Here is a 27,082-nt window from a genome sequence, read left to right as displayed (position 1 = left end):
TAGATATCAAACAATTAGTCAAACAATTAATTCTGCTTCTTACCAATACTTGCAGTCGTTTGGATAAACACAGTAAGAGATAAAGATCTGAAAACTTAGTTCTCTGGACTCTGAGAGCAAGTGTGGCTTTTACCATAAATCCCTGACTAAGTCCTCAGGTCAGTTCAGCCAGTCCTTCTCCATGAGGGTCCTGTCTCTTAAGTCATAACAACTTGCATCAAGACCATGCATTTATGCTTTCTAGAATGCCCCATTTTGATGCTGGGATAGCTTTGCCACTCTCCCCGGGTCCTTCCCAGTTCCACGGCGGGACCTCCCTTTTTGGATGTTAGGAACTACAGCAACCTAAACCTGAGTCAAGTAATGATGACTGATGCCCAGGAGTAGATAATATATTTCAGAGACAATCAACTACCAAATATTAGGAGCAGAGCATTAAGGTCTTTCTGTGTTTAAGCAAAGAGTATTGCTCTGTAGTAAAATATGGAAAGGTTATAGGGGAAATAGAAGAACAAGTAATTCACTACAAATACAAAATCCAGAATTACCAGAGAGTAGTAACCAAGACTGACTTGAGGAACTGTGACAGTGAGGTGTGAAACAAAGAAAAGGTTAGAGATAAACTCAGGGATGCTCGAAAGAGCACTGTAAACCTGGCTGGAAGGAGGAAAAGGGGCAATTCACTGATGAAGCCTGAAACACTTAGGGTTAATATTCAACAGTGGTTTTTTTTCTCTCTCTCTCTTTCTTTCTTTTGCCTGTTAGAGATGCAAACATTGTGATTGACAAAATAAACATCTCCAAGATGTTTTATCCAGGCAGGATTAAACTCACCCATTGGGGTTCCAGAAAAAAACCGCGGGGAAGTGTTAAGTTGAATTTTGAGAAACTTGCCTTGTCTTGCGATGTGTTGAAGAATTCTTGAGTGTGTTCTTGAGACCTTTTTTGTAGCGCTTTAGAAATGGGATCGTGAATTCCTTAATATAGGCATGGGTTGAGCTGTCAGAAAAAGTTTTTATCATAATATGTTCTCTTCTAATATTACTCATAAGGTAAAATAGTGACATCCCCAAAATAACTAACTAGCTGTACCCAAATAGTTTCTGTTCCTCATCTTCCCCAAACTTTCTCTGTAATGTTCTTGACATTTAAGTGAGTTTGAAGAAATACTAACTAATCATTTCAGGATTAACATTTGCTTTTGTATGGAATGCCTTGAACCGGGGCAGTTACCATAGATTCTACCAAAACGTCTAGTGCTGTAACACAGGAGCATTCCTTCCTTCATTCCAAGGATGCAGGAATCCCTTAAACCTTCATCTCCAGCTCCCGCTAGAACATGCTTCTGTGCTGTGCACCGTGGTATTGAGAATACCAAAATGATTTCATTAGTTTGTTTTACTTCTGAGCCACATCTGGCAGTGTTCTTGGCTTACTCCTGTCTCTGCATGCAGAGATCACCCCTGATGATGATTTTACCTTCTTTCCTACCCTTAAAAGTGGTTCACATAGGGGTCCGGGCTACAGTACAGTGCACATGGGGAACCGGATTCGATCCCCAGCATCCTTTATGTCCTCTGAGCACCGCCAGGAATAATTCCAGTATTTCTGAGCACAGAGCCAAGAGTAACTCCCGAGCATCACCAGGGGTGACTCAAAAAGAAAAAGAGGAAAGAAGAAGGAAGTGTTTCACATAGAAATAAAATGGGAGACAGACTTTGGAGATACATATTTGTTATGTAGTAAAGTTGACAGTGGGTATTGCAAAGAGGGGCTGGATCGATAGCACAGCGGTAGGGCGTTCGCCTTTCACGAGGCTGAGCCGTGTTTGATTCCTCCGCCCCTCTCGGAGAGCACAGCAAGCTACTGAGAGTATGGAGCCCGCATGGCAGAGCCTGGTAAGCTACTCGTGGCATATTGGGTATGCCAAAGACAGTAACAATAAGTCTCACAATGAGAGACGTTACTGGTGCCCGCTTGAGCAGATCGATGAGCAAGGGGATGACAGTGACAGTGATTGCAAAGAGAATAGGCATGAATTAGGTGAATTCTCACGTGTGAGAACATTCCATCTGCGCAGAGTGTTGGGAAGAGACAAAGGTGTGAAAGAGACCTGTAGTTTATGTCCCCAGATTTCTGAGATTGTCTTCTCATGTTATTTCTGTTCGGGCAAGTAATGTAAGAAACACAACATACTAATTTCGTTTGTCAACAGACAAAAATAACCTGTTTTTAAAAATACCCATGGGACCAGAGTGATATTACAGCGAGTAGGGCATTTGTCTTGCATGTGGCCCACTTGGGTTCTAACCCTGGTATCTCATATGGTTCTCGGAGCACTGCCAGGAGTAATTCCTGAGTGCCGAGCCAGGAGTAACCCTTGAGCATCACCAGATCTGGCCCAAAAGCAAAGCAAACAACAACAACAACAAAAAACCCTCTATGATATAAAACCTATATAAAAGACAGTATTCCACCCAGAAATGTTCTCAGTGAACTGTTACCCCCAGAATAAGCACCGGAAGGTTTTTAATCCCTTGTACCATAAGTCTCACCAGTATCTACTTCCAGCTTATAGGTTGAATAGAGTGAATATGAGTTTTGTCTTCCAAGTGAGGACCGTTTGGTCTATCAGGAATTATTCTTATTTTAGTTTCTTCTTCCTCTTTTTCTTTCCCCTTTGTTTTTGGCTCTGAACTCAGAAATCACGCCTGGCAGGCACAGAAGACCATAAAGGGTACCTAGGACCCAGGCTGGCTGTGTGCAAGCCAAGTACCTTACCTATTGAACTCCAACTCTGACCCCTTTTAGCTTCTCCTTTTTGAAGAAAAGTTCTGCTGTGTATAGAATTCTCAATTGATGGTTTTATTTCAGCGTTTTGAAAATGTCCGTGGTTTCTGATGAGACCTCAGTTCTTAAGCTTGAAGACAATTTATAGAGATAAGTTGGTTCTCTCTTGTTGCTCTGGGGCTTTTGTTTTGGACCTTAGACAGTATGATTGTGATCTGTTTAGATATTGATTACATTTATTTATTCTAGTTGGAATTCATTGAGCTTACTATAGATGCGTGTGTATAAATCTCACTCGTTTCTGCTAGTGCTTTTGCCCACTCGCCTTCTCCTTTTGGACTCTGTTCTATTTAATTTTCTCTTCTTGTTGGTGTCCTTCGGATCTGTGATTCTGTGTTTATTTCTTCAAATCTTTCTTGTTTGTTTGTTTACTGTTGCTGCTTCTTTTGACTGGATAATCTTCGTTGGTCTACTTCAGGTTCACTGTGTTTTGTTTCTACATTTCCTCTGTGGAATTTGGCATCATTGATTTCACCGGGTAACTCCAGGATTTATATTTAGTTTGTAAGGCAAGAATTGTCCTGGAGAGGCTTGGGGGCCCACTGTGGTGCCAGGGATTGAACCCAGGGCCTTTGGGATGCAAAGGCAAGCACTTTAAGCCCTGTGCTCTTTCTCTGGCCCTCAATTCTTTTTTTTTATTTTTTAATTTTTTTTTGGTTTTTGGGTCACACCTGGCGATGCACAGGGGTTACTCCTGGCTCTTCACTCAGGAATTACCCCTGGCGGTGCTCAGGGGACCATATGGGATGCTGGGATTAGAACCCGGTCAGCTGTGTGCAAGGCAAACGCCCTACCCGCTGTGCTATTGCTCCAGCCCCTGGCCCTCAATTCTTTTAAAAATTATTACTGTTTTTTTTTTTTTCCCTTTTTTCAACTGTTCCACTCAGGCATCGTTAGGCATCTTTAGACCCGATCCCCTGTATTGCTTTGATTATATTCAAAATAGATGATGTCATATGGTCATTTAGCATCCATCCTAGCGCTCTCCTCGTGGGACTATTGCTGTCCGTAGGCGTGCCAGCCTTTCTGTAAGACCATTTTGTTTTGTCACGTGCGACTGAAGACGTCTCTGGTCCTTTGGCCTTGTGGTCAGCTGTGATACTTACTTCAGTGCCTGGAAGCCAGCGGTGTGCGTCCCAGCCTCTCTGAGGGTTCTGCGTGCGTGCCGAATGGGCAGGCGGCTGGTTTGCTGCCCAGCCTTCTCAGGGGACTTCAGAGCCTCCCGTGGGTCTTCTGGGCAGATGTGTAGCTTGACGGACTGTCTCGATTCCCAGGACCAGGAGAAGCTCCTGATTTGCCCGTTTCCCAGTATCTCACGGCTAGGGCATGTGGTGGGGAAGGCACTCTTGGCAGTGCTCAGAGCTTACTCCTGGCTCTGTGCTCAAGGGTCATTCTCTTTCTAAATGTGTGTGGCAGTTGTTTCAATATTCTTTTTTTTTTTAAATCAACTTTTTGTTAACACGATGAGTGGCAAATATTTCCACTCTTTGACCAGGTGTTTTACCCCCTTAACAGTGTCCTTGGCAAAAAATTTTGCAACTTTTTTTTTGGGTAAATAGTCATTTATTTGGATTCATGGTTTTACAAAGGCTTGTCTCTCACACTGTAGTATATCAGATTACTATAGATTGCCGGATTTACTGTAAAGAGACCACAAAAATAACAGCCCCCCCAAAAAAACTATTATTCTAATTTTCCCCCCATCCTCCTGGATTCAGATTTGCCTTACATCGGGAAGACTGTCTGCAATTTTGCAACTTTGTTTTGCTTTTGGTGTGGGTGGCCACATCTGGCAGTGCTCAGGGGTCATTCTTTTATTCCCACCTCCCCCCCAGATAAATTGGGGCTTTATTTCTAAATCTCTGTTCTGAGGTATAGCGGGTACCAGTGACAACCTGCCACAGTCATACTAGGTTGTCAAGTGTAGCCAGCAAACAGTGTCTGGCCACGGGCAGACCAGGCCAGGAACGCACACTGGGGATGCTGAGTCTTGCTGTGGTACTGGGCACTTCCTGCACCTTCTTGCACCTCATCCACGACAATCCTTAGATCCCAAATCTCTTTTTTTTTCTTTTTGGGTCATACCCAGCGATGCTCAAGGTTATTCCCGGCTCTGCGCTTAGGAATTACTCCTGGTGGTGCTCAGGGGACCATATGGGATGCTGGGAATCGAACCTGGGTCGGCCACATGCAAGCATGCCCTACCCACTGTACTATCACTCCGGCCCTAGGTCCCAAATCTTGATGCTGGGGCCGGTGGTGGCACAGAGTCGGCAGGAGTTGGGGCTGAGACACAGTGCGTTGATGACATCACCCCCCCACCCCACCCCCGTCACCCCATGCGTGTGTACAGGGCTTTCCCTCATTAAGATCCCACAGCATTTCCTGGCCATCCTTGCCACAGGGGTCACTCTTGAAGTGGCGCTCAGGGCTTGGGTGCTGGAGACTAAACCCGAGTGAGTGTTGGTGCGTGCAAGACTCTTAACCCTTGTGCTCGGTCGCTCACCCTGTGACGCGGCTGCAAACTTTGAGTGGAGTCGTGTTTCTCGAGCCCGTTCTGATGAGTGGCACTCTCATGAGTGTCCAATTTGGAAGAAGCGGCTTTCTGAGTCAGGAAAATATCCTGTGTGTCTTAGCAACGTTTTTTCAGCAGCTGACATCGCTTTCGTTATTGAATCGGAAATCTTGCAAATGAGAAAATGCCTCGGTGCTCTTAGAATAACAATATTGAGAGAACAGCTAGCTGTCTTTATTTTCTTTTAAGTGTTTTTTTTTTCTTATTGAATCACTGAGATAGACCCTTACAAAGCTGTTTGTGATTAGGTTCCAGTCATACAGTGTCCAACACTCATCTACCTCCCATTGTGTTTCCCAGCACCAGTGTCCCCAGTGTCCCTCCCTTCACCCCCCAGCCCCCTCCCCCTCCTTTTGGGCATTGTGGTTTGTAACACAGATACTGAAAAGTTGTCAGGTGTATCCCTTGTACCTACTTTTAACACTCAGTTCTTGACCAGCGTGATCATTCCCAGCTATTATTGTCATCCTGGTCCCTTCTCTGTCTTACCTACTCTCAGCCCCACACACACTTGTGGTTGATTCCAACCATTGACGAGTCCTCCTGGCCCTTGTTTTCCCTGGCCATGGATATTAATCTTCTACTACATATATTTTCTTAATATGCCAGAAATAAAAGCAGTCATTGTATACCTGTCCCTCTCCTTCTGACTTATTTCACTCACCATCATACTGTCCGTGTCCATCCATTTATAAGCAAATTTCATGACTTCAGTTTTCCTAGCAACTGCACGGTATTCCATCATATAGATATGCCATAGTTTCTTTATCCAGTCGTCTGTTCTCAGGCACTCGGGTTGTTTCCAGATTCTGGTTATTATTATCTAGCTGTCTTTAATGAGCCTTTCTTTCTCTCTTTCTCTCCCTCAATTCCCACCCTTTATTTTCTGCCTTTAATTTTTGGATCACACCCACTGGTGCTCAGGGCTTACTCCTGGCTCTGAACTCAGGGATTACTCGGCGGGACTCGGGAGACCATATATAGTGCTGGGGGTTGAACCCAGTTCAACTATTTGCAAGATAAGCACTTTCCTCTCTGTACTATTGTTCTGTCCCCCCACCTCCAGCTCTTTTTGATGTTGCTGTCTTGAAAGTGCTTTACAGTGTCCATTTAATTCTTACGAGAATCAGTGACTTGGGTTTGGTGAAGGGTCTGGTAAGAGTCAGTGATGTGGCTCAGTGGTTAGACCACTTGCCTTCCAGGTTTTGCCCTGTGATGATGGCTCATGTACCCAGTTTGGCAAAGCCAAGACTAAAAGCATAGTCCTTAGATGCCAAGTGGACTGGGGCTAAACTCACAGAAGCATCTTTCCAAATCTTCTTGGATGCAGTGTATACTTTATGACTGCACCATCAACCTATGCTAAGAAGAATTTGAGGAAGAATCAGTGAGAAAGAGGGTCCCCTCTCATCTTTTGAATTAAGCGGCCCATTGGTGACTATTTCCAAATGAAAGTGGCGCTCTATTTCATATGACAGCCAGATCCGTTTCAAGGGTTTCCTTCCTTTTTACTTTAAACTTTCACACTTGCCTGTGATTTCGTTTTCAAAAGACCTTCCTGGCCTTCAAATTGCTAGCAGAATGTCACCACCCAATAGGTCACATGGAATAAAATCCTTTTGTGGCAACATAGGACCTTATTCATGAAAAACCTCTGTGTCCTCTTGTTCGGGGGGACATTTTTCTGTTACTTACGTGGGATAGAGCACAAAGTGAACCTTTTCAGAGGAAATTACTGCTGCTGGGGAATTCGGGAGGGCATTTTTCTACCTTCTGCTTATTGTAATGCCTGTAGCTTGAGAGGGCTGTGTTTGAAAGAAACCTGTGTGTGCAGGGGTGAGGTTAAAAAGCGAGGGAGATCAAGCACCATCATGGAAATAATTTGTAGGTTATTCCAGCCCCAGGGCTCCATTCTTTGCAGGAAGTTTTCAGAGCTGTGTGCTACCGATTCCACACTGCTGTTCAGAGTCCTGCCCCTGGAAAGGAGAGTCCTGTTACCGGCAGAAGTAGAAAAGGGGGTTTTGTGTGTCAGGTGTGGGCGGGAAGGGTCCTGAATATTCGAGCAGCTTATGGAAAAGAAGTGTTAGTGTGCGGGTACAGGAGGCTGGTCCTTTCCACCTCCTAAAGAGCCTTCCCCTCAAGCTGCACATTATTTGTCTGTTCTTGGAAAACAGCACATGTGTTTCCAAGAAGCCCAGTGACTTTTCTGATCGCATTTCTTAGTACTTCTGTTTTAATTCCTCTGATGTTCTGGGAATTGAGTTACTGACGAGCCAACGCATGTTGCTTGAGAGGAGAGGTGGGTGACAATGGTGCCAAGGCCTGGTGTGCTTGCTTTGCACGTGCAAGCACTGGATTTGATCCCCGGCACCCCGTGTGCACCCCCTGGAAACAGTTCCCTCACTGACACCACGTGTGACTCCAAAACAGAACCAAACACAGAGGGGTGGAAGGTTATAGAGCTGAAGAAGTGTAGAACGTGTTATTCCTGACTGGTTACTTCCTCTGCATAGAACATTTTCTTCTTAGTGCTTCGCATGCCTGTTGAAAATGGGCTGGTGGTGCCGGAGCGATCATTGAGCAGGTAGGGGGCTTGCCTTGGATGTGGCCGACTTGGGTTCCATCCCCCAAATCCCATACGGTCCCTGAGCCCCACTGGGAGTGATTCATGAGTGCCGAGCCACGAATAACTCCTGAGCATCCCCAGGTGTGGCCCGAAAACAAACAAACAAAAAGAGGCTGGTTAGGGTCAGTGATAGGGCTCAGTAATAGACTACCTGCCTTCATGTGTGAGGCCCTGGTTTTGTCCCTAGGAGGCAAGGAGGGAAAGGGACGGAGAGAGAGGGGAGGACGGGGAAGAGGAGAGGAGAGGGAAGAGAAGAGGGAGAGAGAGTTTATACCAATTGCATCGATTAGATGAGATCATGCAATTTACAAATGTTCAAAAAATATGATTATTCTTTTACTTCGAAAAAGCTCCAGCATCCCTGTAATTTTTTTCATCCCCTCCCCCCCTTTTTTCTTGGCCACATCTTGGCCACATCTGGCAGTGCTTTGTAGACCGTGGAGTACCAGGGATCTACTTAGAGGGTCCTGCTGAGCACGTGTGTAGCTCCTTGAGCCTCACCCCAGCCCCTCTCTACACTCCTCTACCGTGTTTCTCCCTGGGAGCCCAGTGTGACCCGGGGGGGAAGGGGAAGCCCAAGAATGACCCTGCGTTGCTCATCTCTTGTTGAAGTGCCACCGGAGACCGTGTGGGTCAGGCTCGCAAAGGCCTGGCCCTGCTGTTGACAGAGACAAGCCAGGGAAGGGACACCTCTGGAATCATCTTTGTACAGGGAGACCTCATCCGCGCGGAGAGGCAGAGAAGACTTGAGAGGCAACCTGGCATCTTGGTGGACTGAAGTCCAGGCCTCAGTCCTCTCTGAGCAGCCCGGGAGAGCAGGTCGACCTGCCTCCCAGCCAGCCGGCTTCCCGTCCATCCCTGGGAAGCTCCCAGCCTCCTCGGCGCCATGTTCTAGAAGGTTCTTCCCAATGTTCAGGGCTTCTTGTCTCTTGCAGACTCTTTGTCCCCTCCACGCAGGCTTCCCTCCCTCCCGTCGCCAGGTCCTCCCCGTCCTCCCCGCCCTGATCTAGTTCCTCTCTGCACTCCTGCTCTGGAACCCACACCCTGCCAGCGCCAGGAGGGCCCACCCTAGGGTGTGGTCTGCGGTTGGGTCCCAGCTGCTTTCATTTCATCCTGCAGGCCTCGAGGGTCAATTCCTTCATTTATAGCAGAAGCCACAGAGCTCCCTGTTGAGTCATCCTGGCCTGCCACGCACTCGGCACCGGCTCTTACCCCGGCGGGCTCCTCTCTCCATTCTGTCTTGATAGCTGAGCCCCCGCTTTTTTTTTTTTTTTAAATTTTTAAAAACATTTTTTTTTTAATTTTTTATTGTGGAAAGTTACAAAGTTACAAAGTTTTCAGGTTTAAATCTCAGTTATACAATGCTCGAATACCCATCCCTTCACCAGTGCTCATATTCCGCCACCAAGAATCCCAGTAGAGCCCCCGCTTTTAACTCCTTGCAGGAACCTCCTTGAAATGGTATCTGTGACGGGTTGGCTCTGTTTTTTTTCTCATGTGTTGGTGGGAATCGTCCTGGGTTCTTTACTTCTTGCTTTCCCTGGGGTGGGTCGCCCCCTGCATTTCAGATGGGGTCATGAGCCCCTGGAAGGCTCGTTCCGTTCCTCATGGTGGGTGTCGGCATTAGATTTAGTGTCCAGCCCAGCCCAGCGTTCCGGTCTCCCTCTGTCACCCCCTGCTTCCGGCAGCCCCGGGCGGAAATGGTTTCCTTGGTTCTGGCAGGGTAGCGGGGCAGGATTAAGGCCGGTGCTGCAGGTAAAATAAACAATCAGCTGAGGAGCAAAACCAACCAAAGAAAATTTTTCTTTGAGAGGAACTTGCTTGCCGACACCATGCCACTCGCCCAGTCTCACGGATCTGGCGAGTGAAATACCAGCTTGACTCACAGTGACAACTCACTCACCTAAACTCACGTGTGCAAACTCATCCTCAGATGGGGGGCAGAAGGCTCTGGGAAGTGTTCTTCGCAGACCCGCCTTTCCTGGGTACCCCAGGCATCTTTTCAAAGTGTGGGACCCCTGCCATGCAGGGACTGAGGGTGTCTTTAAAAAAAAATTCAGTTGTTTATTTTTATTTTTTATTTATATTTTTCCTATCTTTCAGCCACAAGACTCTTGTTTATGATGCTGCCATTTTGCTCACACACTTGTCCTCACATCCTTTATGTTGTAATTATATATGGTTTCGGGGGCTAGAGCAATAGCACAGCAGGTAGGGCGTTTGCCTTGCACGCGGCCGACCCGGGTTCGAATCCCAACGTCCCATATGGTCCCCTGAGCACCGCCAGGAGTAATTCCTGAGTGCATGAGCCAGGAGTAAACCCTGTGCATTGCCGGGTGTGACCCAAAAACCAAAATAATAATAATAATAATAATAATAATAAAATAAAGTAATTGTATATGGTTTCCCACATCTAAGTTCAGTTCCTTAGTTTGAAGGCTTTGTTTGAAACGAAGATGACCAGTGTGGTTGTTATTGGATACGAATAAGAATACCCCACAGTATACTGGGATGGCATTTGCTTTGGTTGATTTGTGTATCACCTGTGCTGAGTCTGACACCTAGCAAGGGAGCCACAACTATCAATTAAGCAGAGTCTCACGGACACGAATAACGGACGGACCATCTTTGAAATCCCTCCCCCAACAGCGTGACTTTGAAATCGTTTGAAAAAACAGCAGTGTTACATTCTGGCTACCTGGCCCCAGTTTTCTTTCCTAGCAAACAAACATGGTCTCTTCTGTGCCTCACCCAAATGAACGCATCGTTAAAGGTGAAAGTACGAAGCACCTCAGTTTGACAGAGTAGAAGAAGATGATTAGGATGTTTGAAGTCAGGAGCACATACCTCTTCTGGGCAGGTCACAGGAGACCTACTATGATTTTTTTTTTTTTTTGGAGCGATAGCACAGTGGATAGGGTGTTTGCCTTGCACGCGGCCGACCCGGGTTCAATTCCTCCGTCCCTCTCGGAGAGCCTGGCAAGCTCCCCGTGGCATATTCAATATGCCAAAAACAGTAACAACAAGTCTCACAATGGAGACGTTCATGGTGCCCACTTGAGCAAATTGATGAACAATGGGATGACAGTGCTACAGTGCTATTTATTTTTTGGCTTTTTGGATCACACCCGGTGATGCTCAGGGGTTCCTCCTGCTCTGCACTCAGTCGGGGGAACCTATGGGATGTCAGGGATCGGACCCAGGTTGGCTTCATGCAAGGCAAACGCCCTCCCCGCTGTGCTGTTGCTCCAATTCCTGAGGGTGTCCTTGATGGCACCCAGAGTGGGTGTTCTCTGCTGTGGCCCTGGCCACTGGAAGCACTCTGGAAGATGTCAGAGGCTGAGCTAGATTTTGTGAGTCGTTTATGCCTTGTTCTGTGTCCGCTGAATCGTGCAGGATGCATGCTGATGTACTTGATTTTTAAAGTCACGTGAGTCTGGAGCTAGAGACTTAGTGTAGCATGCACGCACGCGCCTGACCTGGATTCATCCCCACCTCCGCATGGTCCTCCCAGCACCGCTCAGCATTGCTGGATCCTGCCCCGGAGGCCTCAGCGCACCTCCGTGATGACAGCGGGTAGGGCCTTTGCCATGCACTCGGCCAACCCGATTCGATCCCCGGCATCCCCTATGGTCCCCCGAGCACCATCGGGAGTAATTCCCTGAGTGCAGAGCCAGGCGTAACCCCTGATGAACATCCCCAGGTGTAACCCCCCAAAAGACAAAAAAGTAAATTAAAAAAAATAAAAAATAAAATGAATTATCTGGAGCTGGATGTGGATCAAGTAGTCGAGCACACACCTTGCATGTCTGAGACCCTGGGTTTGAGCCTTGGCACTTGATGCCAGTGACCTCACCCTTATCCAGCCCTGCCAGATATGGAGCTGGTGTCTCCCCCTTCCTCGCCCAGTACCACCATCACTAACAAAAAGAGAAAAAGAAAAAGACAGCATTTCGCTTTTTGCTGCCACTTCTGTGAACCATTGATTATCCGGAATCACCGCGTCTCCTGGTTCAGCTGGGTAATGAAAGCTCCGTCTACTTAAATCCATCACGAAGCCCCAATGAGCTTCATCGTGGCTCTGCGCTCAGGGGGACTCATGCAAAATGCATCTCGGGTTGATTATATTCCTGGGCTGCCAAGAACTTTGCTTATTCAACCCTGACTGAACTTCATACAGTATTTATAGCTTCCCCACAAGGCCCAGGAAGAAGGTCCAAATTCACCCCCTTTACCTGTCTGCCACAGTGCTCTGTCCAGGGGGCCCGTGAGGCCGATGAAGAAACCGACACAGTCTCTGGGGATGTCTCCTCCACCTCGTGGACCCCCATTCCTGAGACGGGAACCTGTGATCCGTGCCGTGTCCTAAGTGAACCTCGATTGGTTCAAGGCTAGCTGCCTTCAAAGATTATTTCCTTGCGTGTCTGTTTAATTAAATTTAAGCCTTGGATTTGGAGGGCTGCACAGGCTACACCAGCCTTGCTCAAGGGCTGTTTCTGGCTCTGTTCAGGAGCCATCGCTCACGGGGCTTGGGGGAACCGTATCTGGTGCCGGGAATCCAGCGGGGGTCGGCCACATGCAAGGCAAGTGCAGCCCCACCTGTCAGGAAACAAGTCCTCAAGAGGACAGACTGACGTATATCATACCAAGTTAGCGGCCCCAGGTTTGAACCCCTGCACCTCTCACCTCCTGGTCTCCACATGGTCCCAAAGCACTGGTCTCCCTACCACCACCACCATCACCACCATCACCACCGAGCTGGACCCCCAGACTGCCATCCCCCGCCCCCACCTGCGCCCCCTCCTTCCTTCATCGACAAAATCAATATCAGAACAACCAGCTGTTGAAGGATTTTGGGGGTCTGCCGTCATCAGCTCCGGGCTGGACCTGCAAACCACCACGGACCTTGTGCAGAGCTCTCTCTCCTGAACCCGTGGGCGACAGCCACCAGGGTTCGCTCTGTGCGCCCCCTTCCCCTCACCCCCCTGAGAAGAGACCTTCTCGGTTTCTTCATCTCCCTCACGGCCCCCTGGACAGAGCACCGCAAGCACGCCGAGCCCCATGTTTGCCGCTGCCAAGGGACAGACTGTCAAAAGGCTCCTTTAGGGAGCCGTGAGACTTACAAATGCATCAGCCTTACTGGCAGCGCGCGGCTGAGCCCGCTGTTTTATTTAGACAGGGCAGCGAGAGCAGAAAGTCCCTCCTGCGGCCCTCCTCGATCGCTGACAGGTTTGAAATGCGTTGAGGCTGCAGGCACACTGAATGTGTAAAACAGGCTGGTGGCTCGGTTTTTCCTAAAGCAATGGTCAGGCTTTCTGGGGTTTTGATCTTTTTTTTTTTTTTACTTGCCTGTTGTTTAACCAATCAGAATTTCAGGCACTTTTTTTTTTTTTGGCTTCTCTTGAGTGGGCAGTCACACTTGGTGATGCTTAGGGGTTACTCCTGGCTCTGCACTCAGGAATTACTCCTGGGGGTGCTTCGGGGACCCTATGGGATGCTGGAGGTCAAACCTGGGACGGCCGCATGCAAGGCAAACGCCTTTCTGTTGTGCTATCATTTTGGCCCCAGTTATCTTTTTTGTTATTGTTGTTTGGGGTCTCACCCAGCGGTGCTCAGGGCTTACTCCTGCTTCTGTGCTCAGGGATCACTCTTGGCAGGCATCTGGGGCCAGTTGGCCACCTGCAAGCAAGTGCCTGAACCCCAGTTCAGACAGCGGCACTCTCATTTGTTTGTTTTGGCTTGGGCCCTCCCCCGTGGTGCTCAGGGCATACATCTGGCTCAGTGTTCAGGGATCACGTGTGGCAGGCCCAGGGGATCACTGGGGATGCAGGGGCTCGAACTCGGACTGGCCATGTGCAGGGCAAGCGCTTTATCGGCTGTGTTACCGCTTTGGCCTCGAGGTACCTTCATTAGGCCCAGTCATCACCGCTGTCCGCTCCGTGTGTGTTAGCCAGTCCTTCCTCAGTGTCCCCCCCCCCACCGCTGACCTCCACAGCCCCACCTCCCTTTCTTTTCAATAAGTCAATTCAGGATGGCCCCTGTGCCAAATGAAATCTCAGTTCCTTGGGGGCTGGGGCGATAGCACAGCGGGTAGGGCGTTTGCCTTGGACGCAGTCGACCCCGGTTCAATTCCCAGCATCCCATATGGTCCCCTGAGTACCGCCAGGGATAATTCCTGAGTGCAGAGCCAGGAATAACCCCTGTGCATAGCTGGGTGTGACCCCCCCTGAAAAAAAAAAGAAATCTCAGTTCCTCACCGTAATGTTTCGCATCATTGGCCGGGGCCGGCTTCCTTCGTCTCCACGTTTCTTCCTTCTCGTGTAGGTGGCAGTGGGTCTCCCAGGATGGTTCTTGGGGGTCCCAGAGTCCACCCTAGAATGTCTCAGCCAACCAGACCAAACAGATCAGTGCGGGGGATTGAGAATGTGGTGCCAGACGGGCCCGGCCGTGCCAGACATCCCCAGGGCCCTCAGGCTGCCGAGCTTGGGGGCCGTGGGGTGCTGGGGACTGAAATGCATGAGGCAAGCACACATTGACCCCTGTCCTAGCCCTGCAGCCCTCCACTCCACTCCCCAACGTTGTGTCGGAGCTCATCACCCATGGCAGGGTTGGACTTCAAGTTCAAGTTCGAGGGAGGTGAAGAGAAGTGTTGGGGGGCGGAGGGTGGTCTCGTTCATTAGTCTGCCTGAGGATGCCACCTCTTCACACCGGGGAGGCCAAAGGGCAGGAACAGGGGCTGGAGCAATAGTACATAGTACAGCGGGGAGGGCGTTTGCCTTGCACCCGGCCGACCCGGGTTCAATCCCTGGCATGCCATATGGTCCCCCGAGCACCACCAGGAGTAACCCCTGAGCGTCACTGAGTGTGACCCAAAAAGCAAAGCAAAAAAAAAAAGGATAGAAACAGGTTCTTATTGGGTACTTGTTAGATTTGGGGGCCGGGGAGGCAGCCCCAGGCTGCCTTCTTGCCAAGTCTGTGCTCTCCTATTGTGCTCCATCCCGCCGCCCCCCCTCATTTTGTTAATTGATTAACTACTAAGGTTGTTGTTTTGGGCCTCACGCAGCTCTGCTCAGGGCTTTCTCCTGGTTCTGCATTCAAGGATCACTCCTGGCAGGAGTCAGAGGGGCTCTCTGTGGTGCCAGGGGTGGTCCCCAGGTCAGCTGCGTGCCAGGCAAGAGCCTGACACAGCTGGACTTTTGCTTCAGCCCCCATTTTATTTATTTATTTTCCTTGGGACTTTATTTATTTATTTATTTATTTTTATTTTTAATGGGACGGGAGCAATAGCACAGTGGGTCAGGCATTTGCCTTGCACGCGGCCGACCCAGGTTGGACTCCTCCATCTCTCTCAGAGAGCCCGGCAAACTACCAAGAGTATTCCGCCCGCACCCCACCTGTACGGCAGAGCCTGGCAAGTGGATTCAATATGCCAAAGACAGTAACAAGTCTCACAATGGAGACATTACTTGTGCCCGCTCAAGCAAATTGATGAACAACAGGATGACAGTGCGACAGTGCAGTGCTATTTTTAATGAATCACTGTGAGGTACAGTTACAGACTTCAAACTGTCATAATTATGTTTCAGTCATACAGTGATCGAGTACCCATCCCTGCACCAGTGCCCATTCTCCACCACCAATGATCCCAGCATCCCTCCCACCCCCACCTCAACCCCCCCCAGCCTCTGTGGCAGGCACATTCCCTCTTACTCTCTCTCCTTTTGGGTGTTAGGGTTCGCAATACAGGTACTAAGCGGCCATCGTGTTTGGTCCATAGTCTACTTTCAGCACGCATCTCCCATCCCGAGCGAGCCCTCCAAACATCATTGACTTGGTGGTCCCTTCTCTATGTCAGCCTCCGGCCCCCATTTTAAGCACAGAATCCCTTCTCAGCCCGTCTCGTCTGTCCAACGTCTGACAGGGTGGGTCAGGTTACGCTCCGGTAAGGAACAACCCCAGAACCTGCAAGCCGTCCCTGGACCTACCCCCTCCCCCCATGTAGTCTGGGAGCGGTCTTGTATCTGGACACTAGGGGCTTGGGCTGGCAGAGTGGCGACCCTGATTCCCTTCCCTCCCCTCCCTCCCCTCCCCACCCGCCTCTGTGCCTCTGTGAGCAAAGGAGTCCGAGTGCAAGGGAGTCACTCGGGGGGCTTTCATTTAGCTGGGACACGCGTCCCTTTCCAGAATGACACCCCAGAGCCCAGAGCCATGGTCCTACCCTAAACCCACAGGTGGCAAGAGAGCCACACAGGTGACACCCCCACCCCCGGCTGGCCTCTGAGAGCAGGTGGGGGGGACTGCCAGAGGAAGCGGGGGACAGAGCGGCCTTTTGGAAATAGAGAAACACTCAGGCCGGTGGGCGTGGCAGGGTTCAAATCAGTGGCTCTGACACCCCCTTCCCCTCTGGGCTCGGCTTTCTTCATCCGCAGCTCGAGTGCTTGCCCTGGGACCTCTTCTCGTATTCGGACGGTAACTCGAGCCTTGCAAGTGCTCCTCGAGGAGCGTGTCTGGGGGCGTGAGAACGTGGGCGTTGTGGCCGAGGTGGGGTGGCAGGGAGTGACGGGCAGGGGAGGACAAGAGGCTGGGGAGATGGAGCAGGACTTCCTGCCGGGCGCTGAGGTGACGGGCGTTTTATGTTTATTTCTATAACTAAATAAAGTGCCGGGAATCAGACAGGGCAAGGCCAGCGCCCCGCCCGCTGGGCAGTCACAAGTGTTCTAATCACCGTTAGAGCACGGCCGCACCTGAGTGTCCGCGCTGGCCCCCGCGGGAGCTTCTGAGAGTGGGTGCAGGCAGCAGCTCACCTCAGTTCGGGAGCTCTCTGCAATGCATGTGCGGTCAGAGTTAGAGAACCAGCTTTGGAGCCAGCGGGACTCAGTTTGCAACTTACATCATAGTCTTGTTTTTTGTTTTTTTGTTTTTTTTTTTTTTTGCAGGGGGGGTGCTTTTTGGGTCACCCTGGCAATGCTCAGGGGTTCCTCCTGGCTCTGCACTCAGGAATCACTCCTGCTCAGATGCTCGGGGGACCATATGAGATGCCAGGGATTGAACCCAGGTCTGCCATGTGAAAGGCAAACGCCCTTCCCACGCTGTACTATTGCCCTGGCCCCTTACATTGCATTCTTTTATTATTTTTTCCAATTAAAAAAATTATCATGAAGTTGTTTACACTAATGGATTACATTCAATATTTTGACACCAGTCCCACCACCATTATACTTTCCCACCACCATTATTTTGAATTTTCCTGCCACCGCTCAAACCTGCCGAAAAGGCAGATGCTAGCTAATTTATTTAGTATTGCTTCTTATGAAAAGCTCCTGGAATTCTAAATTTTTTATTTTTATTTTTTTCTTTTTGGGTCACACCCGGTGATGCACAGGGTTTATTCCTGGCTCTGCACTCAGGAATTAACCCTGGCGGTGCTAGGGGACCATATGGGATGCTGGGAATCGAACCCGGGTCGGCCGCATGCAAGGCAAACACCCTACACGCTGTGCTATCACTCCAGAGCCCCTGGAATTCTAAAATTTTAAGATAATTTGGGCCTGGAGAAATCTCTGCAGCGAGCTGCTCGGTCCTGAGATTCTTTTGTGTGTCTCTGGATCGTGGCCATTAAGGAGCAGCCGGAAGCAGTTCATGGACTTCATCCCAGGGTCCCATAGAGGCGGGGAGATGAGAAGGACCGGCCCACCCCCTATCCGTTGAGGCCTGAAGTTTACCATCACTGATGCCGCCTACCTGCACTTCTCATTGGGTTCTGGGAGTTGGTGGCTGCCAGGATTCCTAGGGGTCAGGTGGAGGGACAACGCCTGCCCCTGTCCGAGGCACCCCAGTGAAACTGGTCTGGCGAAAAGTCCAGAGGCATCTCTGCAGTGAGCTGCTCGGTTCTGAGATTCTTCTGTGTGCCTGTGCGTTGCAGTCTTGATGGGACTATTCACAGTGGAAGTTGGATAATGTTGGTAGTGAAGCTGATGGATAAGATCTCTAGGAAAGTCCCAAGAAAAGTCGTATTTAAGTTAGTAGAGATCCTGTACCTTTGGGAAGATTGATTTACTTAGCTTTGAGCTGCACCCAGTGGTGCTCAGGGCTTCCTTCTGGCTCTGTACTCAGGGATCACTCCGGGGGTGGGGGGGCTGTCAAACCTGGGTCAGCTGCCTGTAAGACAGGGGCCCTTGGGGCTGGAGCACAGTGGGTAGGGTGTTTGCCTTGCACGAGGCTGACCCAGGTTTGATTCCCCGCATCCCATACGGTCCCCTAAGCACTGCCAGGAGTAATTCCTGAGTGCAGAGCCAGGAGTAACCCCTGAGCATCGCTGGGTGTGATCCCCCCTCAAAAAAAAGGCTCCCTCCCTGCTGTACTATCTCTCTAGCCCCCGGCCTCTTTCTGTGCAAGTGAGACCTAGAAAAGTTCTCTTGTTTTCCTTTTCAGTCTTAAAATTAAAATAATATTACATTATCACGTTTATAAAATTCACATGAATCCTTATAAATCAGTATCTGTGTACACTGACAATAAAGAATAAGTGCTTTTATATAGTTTTATTTTTTATATAGTTTTAGAATAGAAATTCTAGCAGTATGTAATTTTTCCCTCCGGAATTGCATTACTTTTATTGAGAGAATGTGGTTTACGGCTGAGTCGGGCATTTGCCTTGTGTGCAGCTGACCCCACGTCTGTCCTTGGTACCATATACCGTCCCCTGAGCCCTGTGTGGTATGGCCCAGTCCTCTTTCCCAAAAAATATTCAGTCCTAGTATACAGGTGTGCTCCACAACCGTGTGTATACAAATCTTTGATTATCGCAGCAACAGCCACAGAAAGGAAAGGGAAGGAAAGGTCGATAAATACTTTCAAGGGGCCAGAGCCATAGCACAGCGGGTAAGGAGTTTGCCTTGTAAGCGGCCGACCCTGGTTCAATCCCTGGCATCCCATATGGTCCCCCAGCACCGCCAGGAGTCATTCCTGAGTAGAAAAGCCAGGAGTAATCCCTGAGCAGCACTGGAGGTGACCAAAAATGCAAAAATAAAAGAAAATGTAAAAAAATAAATAAATACCTTCGAAAGAGAACCCTCCGTCCTGGGGTGTAACTCAGGTGACAGAGCTTGTGTCTCGCATGTGATGACCTTTCACTGCGAAGCCTCCGGTGAGCAGTGCCCCAAACTTACCCCAGTCATAAGAGAGAATCCTTACTGGCTCTTTTTTCTATCCTACTTTTTTTCGTTCCCTAATAAATACAACACAGGAGGGCTGGTGCAATAGCACAGCAGGTAAGGCACTTGCCTTCCATGCAGCTGACCCAGGTTCAATGCCCGGCATCCCATATTGTCTCTTCAGTACTCTAGGAGTGACTCCTGAGTGCAGAGCCAGGAGTACGCCCTGAGCACTGCCTCGTGTGGCCCCTAGACAGACAAAAAGATATAAAAAAGAAAAAATGACCAAGTCCCCATTCATGTCAGCGTCACACAGAATGTGTGTTGCTTGGCAGGGACCCGTGCGGTGGTTGATTTTGTTCAGTGTCTACCGGAAGATCTTAAAGAACTATTTATCATCGTTTTTCTTACATCACTTTATTTACTCATTTATTTATTAGTCTTTATTATATTAGCATCTTTAAGAAGAAAATACCAAGGACAGTATTTGACAGCGCCTATTTAAGAAACGTCATCACAAACATCACTTGATACATAGTTAAACCACAAAGCATAAATCTTTCTGCGTTCGCTAAGCAGAAATCTGTTATTCCTATCCAGCCCAAAATGAAAAGTTATTTTGTAAAGGATCTGAGGGGCTGGAGCGATAGTACAGTGGGGAGGGCATTTGCCTTGCATGGGGCTAACCCGAGTTTGATCTCCGGCATACCCCCCAAGCACCGCCAGGAGTTAATTCTTGAGTGCAGAACCAGGAGTAACCCCTGAACATTGCCAGGTGTGACCCAATAAGCAAAACAAACAAACAAAAAAAATAGAAAGGATCTGATTTAAGTGAACAGATATGGGCATTTCTCCTTGACTAGAGTCTCGGGGAACTACTTACTGGTGTAACAATATAAAATTCACATATTGATTTCTTAAATTGGTGCAGTGTAGCTTCGGGTGTACAAAGGGAATGGTCTTGACCCATCTTACATCACTTTAAAGTGATGCGTCAAGACGAGAGTAAGGTACTGGCTGTCCTTGTGGAGAGTGGGCTTTCGGACAGGAAGCAGGGGGTAACAGTCGCAATGCGTCCTCCTGCCCTTCCCTTTCTCCTCCTGTTTCACCCTCCTTGCTCTCCTCACTCTATACTCCTCCTTCATGTGAGGTTACCACTGGCTTTCGCTGGTGGTATTTCTGCTGTTTCCTCGGGAGACCGTAAAATTCCCCATCTCTTGACACGAGCAGTTATTTTTTTTCTTTTTCTCTTCAATAAATGATTTTTATTTATTATTTTTTTAAATTCATTTTTATGTATTGGCTCCTCTGTAAGATACACAGTTACAAAGCTGTTCAGGATCAGGATTCAGTCATACAGTGTCCCAACACCCATCCCTCCCCAAGTATCCATTTCCCCCCACCAATGTCCCCAGTTTCTCTCCCTCCACAACTATGTCTATGGCAGGCACTTTTCTCTTCCCTGCACCCCCTCTTTCCTTTTGGGCATGATGGTTTGCAATACAGAAACTGAGAGGTTATTGTGTCACAAGCAGTTACCTGGCGGATGGCTGGAATGAACCCCAGCGTGCCCTGGGTCTGTGCGCAGAAAGCGTTTGTGGTCTCAGGTGCTGTATCTGGGGTGAGATCCCAAACCCATGTGCATCAGAAGCCATCAACACCCACGACATGGCCTGGGCTCAGCTCTCAGTTGCTGATGGGACAAGGCTGTGGGTTCTATTTCAGAGAATTTTGTTTGCAAACCAGCACTCAAATGAGTCAGAAAACAGAATTGGAGCATGCGTGGGGGGGGGAAAGAAAACCAAGTGTTTGATGCCTAAAAGATTGACGTGGGCAGCTATCTTAGGAGTGTGGTGGCTGAAGGGAACTATTTGTCAGGTGGGCCCACTTCTGTTTATTTATTTACTTATTTAGACTTTTTGGGTCACACCAGGTGATGCTCAGAGCTTACTCTTGGCTCTGCATTCAGGAATTACTCCTGGTGGTGCTTGAGGGAACATATGGGATGCCGGGGATAGAACCCAGGTTGGCTGTATGTAAGACATAACGCCCTCCCCACTGTACTATCGTTCCGGCCCCAGGTGGGCCCACTTTCTATATTTTCTACAGCTTCCCTGGATTTCAGGAATGATCTGGACTTGCTCAGCACTTCTTCACCTCTCAGTGGGCTGAGCTTAGTAATGGCACTCGATTGCACAGTGGTTGTCTCCCAAAACATCTCTGCCTTTAGCGTTCTCGGGGACACAGCAAGCCCACTTTGATGCTGGTGCCCTTTTGCAGGTGTCCATCCTCATTGTCATTGTCTTTCGTATTTGTTCTTTGATTTTTAGGTCATACCCAGCAGTGTTCTAGGGTTACTCCTGACTCTACACTCAGGAATTACTTCCTGGTGGTGATCAGGAGACTATGGAATACCGGAGATCGAACCCAGGTTGGCCGTGTGCAAGGCAAATGCCCTCCCTGATGTGGTATATAGCTCTGGCTCAGTCCTCCTTGTCTGTGTGTTCCTCTTGACTTGGCCTTTCTTAGCAAAGGCCGCAGTTCTGGGTGCTCTCCCTGTGTGTTCTAGACTGTATTGCATGCCTCGAACAACTTCCTCAGACCTGGATGGATCATTGCTGCTCAAATCTGGCCAAGAACCTTCGGATTTGGGTCACGGTAGCTCTCTCGAGACCTGGCTATAGTGTCTTTTAGCGTCTTCCTTGGCTAGCAATGCCCTTTGGCCGCCTCATTCTCCTCTTGGACCTGATTTTTTGTGCTTCACAGTAACTAGACACTCAGCTGTCTTACGAGACACTCAGCTGACTTACGAGACACTCAGGTGTTTTTAGTTCCTGCTGCTACTGCAAACTGCATAAGTTCTGGCTTGTAGAGGTCAGACATTGATTTGCCCCTGTTCTTCCAAGCTCAGGTGCCAACGGAGTTGGGTTCTCAGTGACAGCCAACTCCCCCACTTCATCACAGGCTGTTTTCTCGCAGTGTGCTGTGTGGTGAAGGGGGTTGGGTAGCTCTCTGACCTCTTTTTTAGAAGGTCACTGATGGCCTTTATGAAGGCTCCACTTTCATGACCACATTACCTCCCAAACCCTTCTTCCTAGTATATGACACTGGGAGTTAAGATTTCCATGCTTGAATTTCGGGGTGTGGGGTAGGAAAGCATGAGCATCGGTCCATTGCAGTATGCAAGGCCAATAAGTACCATGAAGATGGCGTGTTAGACATGATGGGATAGACATGGCAGGATAGACATGGCGGATTAGACGTGGCAGGATAGATGCGGTGAGATAGACATGGAGGATTAGACATGGTGAGATAGACAGGGCGGTATAGACGTGGGGGATAAACATGGGGGGATGGACATGGTGGATTAGATATGGTGGGATAGACACAGTGGGATAGATACAGCGGATTAGACATGGCGGGATAGACAGAGAATTGAACATTGCGGGATAGATATGGTGGGATGGATATAGTGAGATAAGCATGGTGGGGTGGACATGGAGGATTCGACATGGTGGGATGGACATGGTAGGATGGACATGGTGAATTAGATGGTGGGATAGGCACAATGGGACAGACATGGTGGGATAGACATGGCAGATTAGACATAGCAGGATAGACATAGTGGATTAGAGATGGTGGGATAGACATGGTGGGATTGATACGGTGGATTAGACATGGTGGGATATGCATGGCGGGATAGACATGGTGGATTAGACATACAAGTTTAGACATGGTGGGATGGACATGGTTGATTAGAGATGGTGGGATAGACATAGTGGGATAGATATGGCGGATTAGACATGGTGAGATAGACATGGTGGGATAGACATAGCAGGATAGACATGGTGGGATAAAGATGGTGGGATGCACATGGAGGATTAGACATGGTGAGATAGACATGGGTGATTATACATGGCAGGATGGATGTGGTAGGGTAGATATGGTAGAATAAACACGGTGGGATGGACATGGAGGATTAGAGATGGTGGAATAGACACAGTGGGATAGATATGGCGGATTAGACATGGTGAGATAGACATGGTAGGATAGACATGCAGGATAGACATGGCAGGATAAAGATGGTGGGATACACGTGGAGGATTAGACATGGTGGGATAGACATGGGTAATTAGACATGGAGGGATGGACATGGTGATTAGACATGGTGGGATGGACATGGTAAGGATAGACATGGTGGGACAAACATGGTGGGATGGACATGGAGGATTAGAGATGGTGGGATAGACATAGCGGGATAGACATGGTGGGATAGACATGGATGATTAGACATGGTGGGATGGACATGGCGGGATAGACATGATAGGATGGACATGGCAGGATACACATGGCGGGATGGACATGGCAGAATGGACATGGCGGGATGGACACGGTGGGATGGAATTAGAGATGGTGGGATGGACCTGGCTGAATAGACATGGCAGTATAGACATGGCGGGATGGACATGGCAGGATAGACATGGTGGGATGGACATAGTGAATTAGAGATGGTGGAATGGACCTGGCGGAATGGACATGGCAGGATAGACATGGCGAGATAAACATGGCAGAATGGACATGGCAGGATAGACAAGGTGGGATGGACATGGTAGATTAGACATAGCGGGATGGACATGGCGGAATGGGCATGGCGGGATAAACATGGTGGGATGGACGTGGCAGGATAGACATGGTGGGATGGACATGGTGAATTAGACATGGCGGGATGGACCTGGCGGGATGGGCCTGGCGGGATGGGCCCGGCAGTACAGCCATGGCCGCCTAACTCCCACAGCCCTGACGGGGCGGAGGTGGTGCCTGCCCTAGGGTGACTCACTGGCTCTGTTCTCTCAAGGAGGAGGCCAGGAAGGCCGTTCTTCCACCAGGCCTGGCTGCTCTGCAGACTCCCCCTCCCTCCCGGGTAACCTCAGAGGTGACGCTTCCCTCTCGCTCCTTCCCCTGTCCCCCACCTCCATCCCCCCTACAGACGACCAGTCAGACTGAGCTGGAAAACTGGATCACCGCCGTACACTCAGCCTGCGCCGCCGCCGTGGCGAGACACCACCACAAGGAAGACACGCTCCGCCTCCTGCGGTCGGAGATCAAGAAACTGGAGCAGAAGATCGACATGGATGAGAAGATGAAGAAGATGGGCGAGATGCAGCTGTCCGCCGTCACCGACTCCAAGAAGAAGAAGACGATATTAGACCAGGTGAGCGCGCCCCACGGGTGCCGGCTGGGGTGGGGGTGGGGGGTCGCTTACGTCTTGCCAGTCTTTCTGGCCACCTCCGACTCGACAGCCATCGGTGGGATCCCCTGTCAGCCGTCATCCTGGCTGCTAGCTTCGTTACTGTGACTGTCAGTTTTTCGTCACCCATTCATTGTTCATGGGTGACTGTTATAATCCAAAGAGAATAAGATTGTATGGGATAAAAGACATCACATCGAGAAGGGTGACGTCCCTTCTCCCAGAACTCTGGAATGCTGACCCTTCATCCTTACTCTGGGCTTTGGGCCGTGCCTGGCTTACTCAGCTTACCCCCTGGCTCTGCACTTAAGGACCATTCTGAGCAGACTCGGGGAAAATCATATGGGGTGTCAGGAATTGAACTTGGGTTGGCTGCATGCAAAGCAAATGCTCTCCCCTCTATGCTCTCTCTCTGGCCCTATCAGAGGGCCTCAGACTCAGGCTGTGGTGGGGGTTCATTTCTGATGCCTTGGTGGAGTAAGAATTCTAAATGGAGGGGAAAAAAAATGGGGCACTGAGGCAATTTCTGAGGATGATCAGAAGCTCGCCTGGAGCTAAGAAGGAAAGATGGGGTGCCTGCCTGCTGTGCTCTTACTTTAGCAGCAGGAAGAGCCGCCTAGTGATGCAGGGGGCCCTCGGACCCAACGTCTAGGGCGTATTGATGTGAACAGATGCTATTTAGAACACAGTTACGGTTCAGGCGCACGGCATAGTCTGCCCTGGTCTCCCGCTGTATGCCTCTCAAGTGCCACCCTGTTTTGAAAAATTGAGGCGAGACTTACCCCGTCAAAGACTGAACCCTTCAGAATTGCACAGTTCACGCTGTGCCACTGTCATCTTCGCCTAGTCTAGAAACTACCCCACAAGGAAAACACAGTACCTGCTCATCCAGTCACTGCCCCGCTGCCCACCCCACCCCTCACCCCCCACTCTCCCGGCCCTCTCCAGCATTCTATAAATCTCAGTGAATTTACCTGGTTGGGATATTTCATATGAGCGGAACTGCACAATACAGTGGCGTGGTGTCTGTGCTTGAAGTCTTTCCCTTGCTGCTGTGTTTTCGAGAAGGGGTCAGTCGCTTCTTCCCCTTTTATTGCTTTCCTGCCTTCTGTGTTTCACCACCATTTCTTTCTCTGTCCTTTTGATGGACCTCTGGGCTATTTCTCCTTTTTAGGCATAATGCCTCGGGCAACTGCTCTCATGCTTTATTTTAAGTTGAAGTACAAAGTAGCTCTTGTACAAAGTAATTTGTACAAAGTACAAATTACCTGAAAAAGCGGCAACACCCTGGTGTCTTTGCTGCACGCCCAGTCTTCCTACCTCACCTCACCATCCCCGCAGCCTTAGGAGTTGGGTTCTGTTGTGCTACTTTGAAAAAAATAACCTTGGGGCTGGAGCAATAGCACAGCGGGTAGGGCGTTTGCCTTGCACGTGGCCGACCCTGGTTCGATTTCCAGCATCCCATATGGTCCCCTGAGCACCGCCAGGAGTGGTTCCTGAGTGCAGAGCCAGGAGTAACCCCTGTGCATCGCCAGGTGTGACCCGAAAAAAAACAACACCCAAAAAAAAATAACCTTGGCTCCTCCTCATGGCTGGAACTATAGGTATCCCAGAGTCTGGGTCCCCAGCATCTGTTTCCTAGAGCATCCTCCACGCCCCCTTCCCCACCCTTCACACACACCCCTTCCCCAGTTGTTCTTGGCCCTTTTTTCCAGCCCTTGATCTTGAATTTGCCTTTCTTTCCTTCTCACTCTGTTTCTTCCTATGCCAAACTCACCCTCGGGAAACCTCATAGTTCTCCATACTGGAAATTCTGTGTGTTTTGTTTCTTCTCTCTCTGGCCTTGAGATCCAGAGCATGGACCAGACATTCTCCAATGCCTGCACCAGGAACCGTCGGATGGCAGCTTGCCTTGTCGCTGATGCTGACGGATCTTCTGTCATAACTGTATTTGTTGTCCCGAATCTTTGCAGGAAAACACATCAACAGTGAAAACAGTATTACCCGCCCTGCTAATTACTAAGATGTTTCAGGGACCTTTTTTTGCCTTAGGATTCAAACGAGGACCTTGCCACCATCTATCCCCCCACCCCCCCCCCGCCCCCAAGACCTCTATACCGTTTGAGTACGGTATGCTACTACTGAATGTTCCTCTCCTTTTTTCACTCCCTCCATATCTTCCATCCCTGTAGGTCTTCGTCTGGGAGCAGAACCTCGAACAGTTCCAAATGGACCTCTTCCGTTACCGCTGCTATTTAGCTAGCCTCCAGGGTGGGGAGCTGCCGAACCCCAAAAGGCTACTTGCCTTTGCCAGCCGGCCAACGAAGGTGGCCATGGGCCGCCTGGGCATCTTCTCTGTCTCGTCTTTCCATGCCCTGGTGAGTATCACTGTTGTGTTTGGGAGAGACGCTTCTCTTGGCCGATAGTCCTGAGCAGGGATGCAAGTGTCTGGGGAGGGTTGTTCTCGTTGTTCTCCTGCCCGGTGTGTGGCTTTCGGACCTGGCCGCCCTCTGCCCAGCACATCAAAGCCATGCGCTGAATCCATTCCGGAACTGATCCCTTACGCCCATCCGAGTAGGATCTCAATTCCTGGGCAAAGGGAACATGAGTCGCATGAGCCACTGCAGTGT

At 49.5% G+C, this 27,082-nt stretch overlaps 1 protein-coding gene across 14 annotated transcripts in view; it reads left to right on the top strand.

Annotated features, from left to right (window-relative positions):
* The window catches only part of TIAM1 (TIAM Rac1 associated GEF 1), a 442,353-nt gene that overhangs the window by 306,763 nt on the left and 108,508 nt on the right, over window positions 1–27,082 (top strand). For all 14 annotated transcript variants that reach the window (XM_055127804.1, XM_055127797.1, XM_055127802.1 and 11 more), the window contains 2 exons: window positions 24,192–24,416; window positions 26,645–26,830. In XM_055127804.1, the coding sequence (XP_054983779.1) occupies window positions 24,192–24,416; window positions 26,645–26,830 (411 nt within the window). The remainder of the gene's footprint in view (window positions 1–24,191; window positions 24,417–26,644; window positions 26,831–27,082) is intronic.

Source organism: Sorex araneus, chromosome 2, assembly GCF_027595985.1.
Source record: "Sorex araneus isolate mSorAra2 chromosome 2, mSorAra2.pri, whole genome shotgun sequence".
NCBI classification, from domain to species: domain Eukaryota; kingdom Metazoa; phylum Chordata; class Mammalia; order Eulipotyphla; family Soricidae; genus Sorex; species Sorex araneus.
This window is presented reverse-complemented; position numbering and strand designations above follow the sequence as displayed.